Here is a 10,849-nt window from a genome sequence, read left to right as displayed (position 1 = left end):
ATCGAATGAGGCTAGGAGGAGAGAGATGAAGTCTGTTGCATAAGGCTTCTCTAGATGAATGTTGAAATCACCAAACACTACAAGTGGAGTGCCATCCTCAGGGAAAGAGGACAGCACATCCTGTTCCTCAACAATCAACATAGCTTCCCAGTTGACCTGTGGAGCAATAAATAACTACAATATGGATCTTAATGGAAGTTTTAAATGTATAGTCAGGTTCATTATATTCAGATTTTAACCTTTGTGGGAATTTTTGGGGGATTTGCTAAACTATACATTTTTGGAAAGGTTATTGTATAAGGAGTCAGAAAATCAATGTTTGCATTTGCTCAGATGTCTATATGGCGGCCATATTGAAGTTTAAAAAATGGCCGCCGTAAAATGTAAACTTGTAATATCTCGACTTCTGAATAAACTGGAATGTTGATTTTTACTGCTAAACTCACACTGTAAGGGTCAAGGAATCCAATGGTGCTAGTTACACTTTACCATATTGACCCTTCGATGCATAAGTAGGAAAAAAATGACCCTGTGTGGTTGTTTTCTTGCAATATCTATGTAATGAAAAGTTATCATTTCATATTCCAGCTGTTCTTCAAAAAATAAAGACTTTTTATATCACTCATTAAAACATTTAATATTTATTGTGGGAATTACAAAGACATGCACATTGCAAACCTACTAGAATGGGTGCTGAGAGTGATCCACACACAAAGTAGTTCCTGTTGAAAGATTTTATTTGCAGTGATGTTTCGAGCCAATGGCTCTTCCTCAGACTTGCTATATCAGAAGTGTCATCCCTCAAGAACATTGTTTTACAGAGCATCTGGTACATGTATAGTAAGTAGCCTATTATCTTAATTTTTTTACCTCAGAATGTTATATTTCAACAACATATACATTTATGACTGCTGCTAACAGGTCGCTAACATTACTGTACAGTACGTGTCAGTGTCATAAATGACGATTGTTTGAAAGAGTATTTTTTCCCCTACAAATTAGCCTACTTTATAGTTAGCTAACACTAGCTAACTAGCTAGCTAACATTAGGCTACTGTATGTAGCCTACATTCATAATTATTATGTTGAGAGCATGTGTTATCATGTATCATCAAATTACCCTTTGTAGTTAGATAACAACACTAGCTAGCTTGATAATATTTTATGTCTTTGCAGGTGCCAAGCATGAGTGACAAGTCACAAGGTAAAGAAGTCAACACTGCTCTGTCGTCGCGTCCAGGCGCAGGTCCCTCATCAGATCTGGATAAAGCCTGGATCCGGCGGACTGCGGTAAACCTCGGGATAAACAGAGAGACTAATATTAGTGTAGATGCCATTCTTCTTATGATGTAACAAGTACATCAGGATTTATGGGAAGTGTTCCCGGTTCCCGCTGACCTAATCTATGCAGCCTAACATTGAATTATAGAAGTCTATAATGTATTATGTGAATGCTAGGTCATGTGTTTTTAGTCTAGCTTTGAACTGACAGAGTGTGTCTGCTTCCCGGACAATGGTAGGAAGACTGTTCCAAAGTTTTGGTGCTAAATAGGAAAAGGATCTACCGCCAGCAGTCGATTTTGATATTCTAGGTGTTATCAACTGGCCGGAATTTAGAGATCGCAATAGACGTGAAGGACTATAATGCGTTAAGAGCTCACTCAAGTACTGCAAAGCTAAACCATTTAGTGCTTTGTAAGTAATCAGCAATATTTTAAAATGTATACGATGTTTAATAAGGAGCTAATGCAGTGTTGACAGAACTGGGCTAATATGGTCATACTTCCTGGTTCTGGTAAGAACTCGAGCTGCTGCGTTTTGAACCAGCTGTAGTTTGTTTATTAAGCGTGCAGGGCAACCACCCAGTAGAGCATTACAATAATCTAGCCTTGATGTCGTGAAACGCATGGACTAATTGTTCCGCATTTGTCAATGAGAGCATATGACATAATTTAGATATATTTTTAAGATATATTTAAGAAGGGGTATGTCAAGCTGAGGAGTCCATTAACTGGAAGCAGTGCATTTTCTGCCAGTCTGATGATAAAAAGAAAGGAGTCCTGGTCCAACACCCTAGATTAGAGTAACATGGTCTCATTCGTCAGGTAGTTCAAGAGAGGGCCAGTTTGAATGATGGGGACTATGTCCAAGTACAAAGGCGACTGCAGAACTGCACACCAGAAACAGTGTGCACAGAGAAGGCAGTCTGGCATCGCTCTTGTCACTCAAGTGCAACTAATAAGGTTGAAATACAACGTGCAAGAGACCACAATGCACATGCTTTAGCTACAGGACACTACACTGCCAAAAAGCGTGGACAGAAAAGAAGAAGCACAGAAACGGCTGAGCCAGACCCCTCAACATCTGCTTCTTCATTGTCATTCACACGATCCCATACAAATCCACTGGATAAGTGATGGCATCTCTTCTGCAAACATAGGGCAGAAAGTGACAAGCTCCCTCCAACACTTGGAGCTCTGAAGCAGCACATCTTGAGAGTCCATATCCAAACAAGAGTATGGGCACAGGCAGCCATTGCTCTGCAGGATCCACAGCTGGATCCTCTGCAAAACGGATACTTCAAACACTCGGATGACATGCTCAAACCAGTGACCACAGAGGTCCTCCCAGCCCCAAAGGCCATCCTTGAGTTGGTTCAATGAAAGTGTAAATCTGACTGCTCTTCTGGGAGGTGCTCCTGCAGAGCTAAGGACTTAGCCTGTACTGACATGTGTCAGTGCAGCAGCCAGTGCCAGAACGATGACGCTTCCCAAGCCGTGATGTATGAAAGCGATGATGATTATGATGTATAGAAACTGTCTAATTAAAAAGGTTGCTTAATCATATGTCGATAGTTCCAGAACATCCACGTTTTACATTAGCTAATTTTAAACTCTTTAATAAAAGGAACTCTGAGTTATCTGACCAACTGCTTGTGATGTTTAGTCTTTTTACCCATATTGTGGATGTATTTCAATGGGATGATAAAAAAACATGGTTTTTGAGGAACATGGAATATTAAATGCGAACAACTTTTCATTACAATGATATTGCAAGAAAACAACCACACCGGGTCATTTTTGACCCACTTATGCATCTATGGGTTAATGTGGCAAAGTCTTTTATCTTTGTAACTAGCACCATTGGATTTCCTGACCCTGAAAATGTGGGTTTAGCAGTTAAAATCAAAATTCAGAAGCCAAGATATTACAAATTAAAATTTTAAGGCAACCATTTTTTAAAAATTCAATATGGCCACCATATAGATATCTGGGCAAATGCAAACATTGATTTTCTGACTCCTTATACAATAACCTTTCCAAAAAATTTATAATTTAGCAAATCCCCCAAAAATTCCCACAAAAATATATTGTGAACCTGTCTAGTAATAGCATGCTATTCAAACGAATTGTTATTGCATAGAGAAGAGTGAGTTTAGTATTTCCAATTGTTAGAAATGAGAAATATTGAAATTAATTTCTCTTAACTTATTTGAAATACAAAATGTGTAGGGTAACAGCCATGCCTTTTTCCAATTAACATCCCTTAGAAAGGAATTCCAATAAAAATTCCTTCTTGGAATAACTTTTTTTTGCCATTTATATAGAAATTAGTCTTTATTATCTACTTTATAATAGGACAGATGGCTGCTTATCAAATTAATAAGTCCAGAAGGGATAGCTTTGATTACTGTAAAAATTCTTTATATTTTATAGGAAAATTGAACAGACATACACTCACCTAAAGGATTATTAGGAACACCATACTAATACTGTGTTTGACCCCCTTTCGCCTTCAGAACTGCCTTAATTCTACGTGGCATTGATTCAACAAGGTGCTGAAAGCATTCTTTAGAAATGTTGGCCCATATTGATAGGATAGCATCTTGCAATTGATGGAGATTTGTGGGATGCACATCCAGGGCACGAAGCTCCCGTTCCACCACATCCCAAAGATGCTCTATTAAGGGGGCCTAAAGTGTGCCAAGAAAACATCCCCCACACCATTACACAACCACCACCAGCCTGCACAGTGGTAACAAGGCATGATGGATCCATGTTCTCATTCTGTTTACGCCAAATTCTGACTCTACCATCTGAATGTCTCAACAGAAATCGAGACTCATCAGACCAGGCAACATTTTTCCAGTCTTCAACTGTACAATTTTTGTGAGCTCGTGCAAATTGTAGCCTCTTTTTCCTATTTGTAGTGGAGATGAGTGGTACCCGGTGGGGTCTTCTGCTGTTGTAGCCCATCCGCCTCAAGGTTGTGCATGTTGTGGCTTCACAAATGCTTTGCTGCATACCTCGGTTGTAACGAGTGGTTATTTCAGTCAAAGTTGCTCTTCTATCAGCTTGAAGCAGTCGGCCCATTCTCCTCTGACCTCTAGCATCAACAAGGCATTTTCGCCCACAGGACTGCCGCATACTGGATGTTTTTCCATTTTCACATCATTCTTTGTAAACCCTAGAAATGGTTGTGCGTGAAAATCCCAGTAACTGAGCAGATTGTGAAATACTCAGACCGGCCCGTCTGGCACCAACAACCATGCCACGCTCAAAATTGCTTAAATCACCTTTCTTTCCCATTCTGACATTCAGTTTGGAGTTCAGGAGATTGTCTTGACCAGGACCACACCCCTAAATGCATTGAAGCAACTGCCATGTGATTGGTTGATTAGATAATTGCATTAATGAGAAATTAAACAGGTGTTCCTAATAAACCTTTAGTTGAGTGTAAATGAATCTTAAGAATACATTTTTAGAGTTGAATCAAACAGATCATCACTCAAGTAATTTAAACCGTAATCCAACCATTTCTCTCCCCCCCAAAAAACAAAACAAAATACTCTTGTCTTTAATTGTAATCAATTCGTTATTCCAAATATGAATTCTATGAGAGAAAAATGATGCACAAAGCTCAGTTGGTTTAAAAAAAAAAAAAAAAAATGTTTTAATGCTTTATTCAGTAACATAACATACAACAATTAAATACAAAAAAATAATAGTAAAACAAAACAATAATAACAGCAAGAAAACCAATAATATATATATATATATATATAAAATGTATAATATATAGATACCGATATTAATAATAATACAAGTAAATAAAAAAAGTAAGCAATATAACACAAATATGAACAACTATATACACAGGGGTATTGAAATCAAATCCATTTCTCTATTTATAAAATAATACAAAGGTCCTTAAAAAGGATAACATTTCAAGGCTAGCTCAGTTGGTTGATGGGGAAATCCTCCGCTAGGTTGCGTCACGGTGACGTCAGCGCTGCCGTGTTCAGCTCGCGCGGACAGAGACGGCCATATTTGCGGGAATAAGCGAGCGGAGTGGCCCGCGCGGTTTGTGTGCTCCTGCAAATCGCCGCGTCACTTGATCTTCATGCACATTTAATGGTCACACACGACGCAGAAATGCCTCACGGAATAAGCCTCTAGTCCAACCATATGATATCTTTCGGCCCCGCGCAGGAGTCCTCGCTCAAAATGGAGGTGCAGAGCGTCAGCAGTGAGGTATGTCATATATGACAACATTCATTGACCAGTATTGATGCTCGGTGATGATCGGTGATTTTAATGACAGCTTTGTGTGTTTTTGGTGATGGTGTGAACGAGCGTGTGTCCCTGTCGCGCGGGTGCGCGCGCGCAGTGTGGAGACTCGCGTGACGACAGCGTTAGCTCGAGCGGTTAGCATGTGATAATGATGCTACTCGTGATTCCTGCACAGTATTAAATCAAATGACGCTCAAATCAATGACATCGTGTTTCTGTTGTGTGTAAAACACGAGCGTGTTAATGTACTGAGTTGATGATGATAATGAAGATTAGTCTGCGCTTGTTGATCGGATTCATCTTATGAGTCATGACTAAAGCACGCGCACGCGCACGCACACACACACACACAGTCTCATCTGCCTTCATCTGTTAGTTAAACACTGATTGGGATGTCAACATGAATGTGTACTCGTATCAGACAAAGGATGTGCGATATTATAGTTTCATATTTCTGTTTTTTGTTTTTGTCTGTTGTCCGTTCTAATAAACTAACGTTAACTAAATATGTCTTTCTCTCTATGTATATCAGCCTATTCTTCAGCTGTCTGTTGAAGATATTTTCAATAACGTTACATAAATATTATTTCTCATAAAGGCTTTCTGTTTTATTTTTTGGTAAGTTACTGATATGTGTTTCTGAAACGCAGACTAGTGTGCACTTGGTAACAGACTACAGTTTCAATAGTAATGTAGACGTAACGTAAACGTTAAGTTACACAAATCAAACGTAACTGCAACAGTCCTTGTCTCGATAAACTGTAGGTAATGACACTATATTGTCTATTTTTAACTGGCAGACTTTTGCAACATTGATTCTGTTATTTTCCTGTTTATTACCGTGAAACTGATTTGAAACAATCTGTATTGTATCAAGTGCTATATAAATAAACAGAGATGCATGATATATCGGCCACTATATATATATATATATGTTCATTTATCGTTATCGACACAATGCGAAAATTTGGGCGATGTGTTAAAGCTGATAAATAACAGATTATTTCCTTCAGCTGAGACTCTTCAGCTGTTTGCAATGATGGGTTTGCTTGAAATATGATTGCAATCACTTTGAAAAGGAAAATACAGTTGAGTGTGCAGTGCAAATATGTCAAATAGGCTACATAAAATTATAATAAAAATATTTGTATAATAAAAATAATATTAAGGCATTGTTTTATTTATTTGTAAGGCAATATATTTTTATTTGATAAAGTTGGCCATAGGAGTGTAAAATTAATTGTAAAACTTTGTTCAACCCTGGTTCAAACTAGGCTACTGTACTGTATATGTTTGATTTATGTTGAAGTGCTTAGGACATGGCTTTTAAATGGTGAGACTTTTGTTTTTGTAATCAGGCTCTCAAAAATGATAAAAAATTCGGATTAAGATATCAGTTTTTGGCTTTCAAATATAAAGAATTATCAGTATCGGCCAAAATGTTCATTGTGCATTAATCAATTGTGCATCCCTACTGATGGTCTTGGTCTCTGAGTCGTCAGCTTGTGGCTTTAAGACCAAGATGTTCATAAGTGGAATTGCATTCGTCTGAATCTGCGTCTTCGCAAAGATGTTTTCAAAGAGATCAGGGTGCAAGTGGCCTTGCATGTTGGTGGTATTACCCGTGCACTTCACTTTTACCAGGCAGTGCTTGTACATCACGTACTCTTTGTCAATTTTGTTTGTCCCAGCAATGGTATAAAAGCCGAAGTGCGTCCAGACTTTGAACTTTAACGTGGCCGGATCATCTTTTATTTTACTCACACTGCTGTCCACCATCCTGTTAAAAATCTCTTTTCATTACATTTTTGTATCAAGGAATTTTATTTATGTACCAAGTAGTTTTTCTAATTTTCTCAGGGCTGTCTTGCTTTATTACAGAAGAATGCCAGTCATGTAATGATTGCAGTCAGCTTAAAGGGCGTTTGTTTTATAATATTGGGTTGAATAAAATGGGAAGAAAAAATTAAATAAATTTCAAGGTTTGCAATTAATTCAGTGAGATTTTTTTTCTTCTAGACCTATTAAACTGTACCACAGTCAAATAAGAAAACAGTAAACCACAATCAAATCTGTGCATATCAAATCGAAATTTGAAATCTATTTTTTATCGAATTGTGACCTAAGGTATCGATTTGAATCGAATCATGAGGTGCCAAAAGATTCCCACCCTGTTGCTTAGGTCTATTTTTATTACCACAAAAAAAAAATCAGATTTTCGATAAATCGTCAAAATAATCGAACGATTACTCGATTACCAAAATGATTATTAGTGACAGCCCTGCAATATTTCACCAGCGAAAATAGTTACAAACAAAGATCACAGCAGAACGGTTGCACATTAAAGCAACACTCAGCGGTGTTTTGTTAGTGAATGATTCAGAGGATAATTCTGGTATTTAGCACTTTGAGTCTCTTTTCTGGTTTGTTTTGGATGAACTCAAGGATCACAGTTACACACCCTTAACGTTCGTTTTCAAAACTGTGCAAATCACCGAGTGGTTAGTGGTGTTCGTTGATGATTAAAAACAAATATATCGGCGCAATGTATGATTTCAACCCGTGTTATTTGCTATAGTGGAACTATTTTTTCAGATACCTCACAACCGCGTATAAACTTCCGCTCGATATTTGAGTCTGAAGCGCAGTAATATCAACGAGCAATGAGTCCTCCAACAGAAATCAATGGGATTTTACAAAATGCCAAATAAAACACGACAGAAACTGTATTTCGCTACGCTACTTGTTTTTAATCATCAACAAACACCACTAACCATTTTCGTTTACTTTCTGTGTTTATGGTAGGGCTGCACAGTTTTGCAACGAACGTTAAACGTACAGTATGGGATTTTTTCTCCACTAGGGGTCGCTAACCTATTTACAATAACAAAGGCGTAGTTTGATGACGCAACATTTGCTAAGAATTATGGACCTTGTCGTCAACGTCAAGCCGACCGATCTAATAATGTTTATGGATGACTGAATACATCGATGTTTTTATCATGACTGTGATATGAAGCAGTTCGGGATTGCTAAGAGACAGCTATCAGCTCCAAACGCGACGCAAGTCCCGCGGATATAAAAGGAATATGGACATTTCATTCAGTCAGTTTATTAGACAAATTAAACTTGTGAGGTAACGCAGCGCTGTTTCACTTGGTCTAACATTACACTAGCACACTAAACTGCATTTGAATGTGTTGAAATGTATGTGTTAGTCTGTCTGTATGAGACTAGCAGTAAACTAGATCAACATTAGAATAACATACAGATCATATTCTGACATTTTATCATTGTTGAACTATATAACATTGATTAGTTTTATGTAAATGTGCTCACCTGTTTAATAAAGTACATGTAGGAGCGGTCGAAGTCTCGGACGTGGAGCTCTTGTTTATATATGGGAGCTCTCGGCATCTCGAAAACACCGCGCTGATATTGATTCTCGTTTTAGTTCTCCTTTTTTATCCAAAGTCTGCTTGCCATGGTCCATAATGTTTGAACGAAACAACAACAGCGTGCAGATAAACATTGCAAACTACAGTGGTCCACGTCTGTCGTCTTGGTTACTATCAGACGGCTCTGGTTCATAGCTCTGGTTACCATGGCAGCACGAGCGGAAACCAGGGACAACGCGGATATGGCGCCATTGACTGCGACAAAACGGAAATAAAGAAACGTCCTGTGTCTTCGAATTAAAGTAAAATTTCTCCTGGTTTGAAAGTTGTTCGAAACAGTCGGGATAATGTAAGTACACAACTAAAAAAAATATATAACATAGATATAGTGATTTTTGTTATTTTTAAAGCAAAAAAGTTACATATTGTGCCTTTAAGGGTTGTGTTAAGGACATGTTTGTGCATGCCCGTAGCCAGCCACTCTGAAGCGGTCAAAGGCGATGCTAAACGAGTCAAAAAGTCGAGACAGGACCCATTGTAAAAAAATTTGTGTCCACTCTAGTTCATCCAAAACAAACCATAAAAGAGACTCAAAGTGATAAATACCGGAATTATCCTTTAAAACTGCACTGATAGAGAAGTTGCCCGTAGTAGCCAGCCACTCTGAAGCGGTCAAAGGCGATGCTAAACGAGTCAATGTCGAGACAGGACCCATCGTCAACATTTCTGTGTCCACCACTCTAGTTCATCCAAAACAAACCAGAAAAGAGACTCAAAGTGCTAAATACCAGAATTATCCTTTAAGGACGGACTCATTAAGTGCCGCCACCTACAGGCGGTTTAGTTTCACGTTTAAAAGTATCATTGCCGTTTTTTCCAACATTTCTTATTTGTATATTCAAAAATGTATTTAAAACCTTATTTAACATTATTTATTGCAGTTGTAGTTCTGCAGTGTAAATTGTTTAATTTGATTGGTAACAGCCCTATAATGTCTTAGTATTATAATTAAATTTATTGATCAAATGGAAGAATTTGTCATGAAAGATGACGCATACATTTAATAAGGTTAAACAAATTGGCCTTTATAAAGGTAAATAACACCCTGGGGTAAATATCAAATACAATCAGATTTAAGTATGTAAAGGCTGATAGAACACAGAATAAAGCAATATTACTTTATAACATTTTTACTTTAGTAACTTTTTTACTTGGACAAGTGAATGACCGGTTTACTTTTCCCAAGGACAAGGACATGACAAGGCTTAATGTTGAGCCCTGGTTTAAATTGATTACTTAACTACAATTACACCTAGAAGGTCTTTCTTTTTGTTTATCGCCCAACAGTGGTAAATAAAACATCACAGATAAAGGCCCTTTCACACTGAGCGAGATGCGAAAAGCGAGGCGAATCACAGAAGAACGAACATTTCACACTGAACGCGAAGCGACTGATCACTTTCTGCTAATTCACACCTTCACGACCAGCAATGCATTTTTCCTCATGTATGCTTCTCGTATATGGCTATAACATCGTCCGCTGCATTATATACAGCAATAAATTAAGATCAATAAAGTTTGGTACTACACCAGAAACACAAACTTTCTATAATGCTTGCAAGAATACATCTTAAAATGTAATAAGAGGTACGATTAGCAATAGCATCAAGCTACACTTCAAAATGTATGTGATCATTAATGTCTTTGCTCAAAACCCACTGTAAACATCATCGAGTGCTTAATAACTTCCGATTGTGATTTAAAGTGGGTTTTGATTGTATAATATGCGGACTCGACTCTTCTTTGTATGTTTTACAATAGATTGAACGCTACGCTTATCATTTGTCATAAACATCGTTTACTGTTATAAGAATACCA

At 37.7% G+C, this 10,849-nt stretch overlaps 1 protein-coding gene across 2 annotated transcripts in view; it reads left to right on the top strand.

Moving 5' to 3' along the window:
• Positions 1–5,288: 5,288 nt before the first annotated feature.
• The window catches only part of rps6kal (ribosomal protein S6 kinase a, like), a 43,795-nt gene continuing 38,234 nt past the window's right edge, over positions 5,289–10,849 (top strand). For both annotated transcript variants that reach the window (XM_084133734.1, XM_084133735.1), the window contains exon 1: positions 5,289–5,534. In XM_084133734.1, the coding sequence (XP_083989860.1) occupies positions 5,469–5,534 (66 nt within the window). In that variant the 5' untranslated portion in view covers positions 5,289–5,468. The remainder of the gene's footprint in view (positions 5,535–10,849) is intronic.

The sequence above is a fragment of the Abramis brama genome (genome assembly GCF_963993115.1).
Source record: "Abramis brama genome assembly, chromosome: 13".
In the NCBI taxonomy this organism is placed as follows: domain Eukaryota; kingdom Metazoa; phylum Chordata; class Actinopteri; order Cypriniformes; family Leuciscidae; genus Abramis; species Abramis brama.
This window is presented reverse-complemented; position numbering and strand designations above follow the sequence as displayed.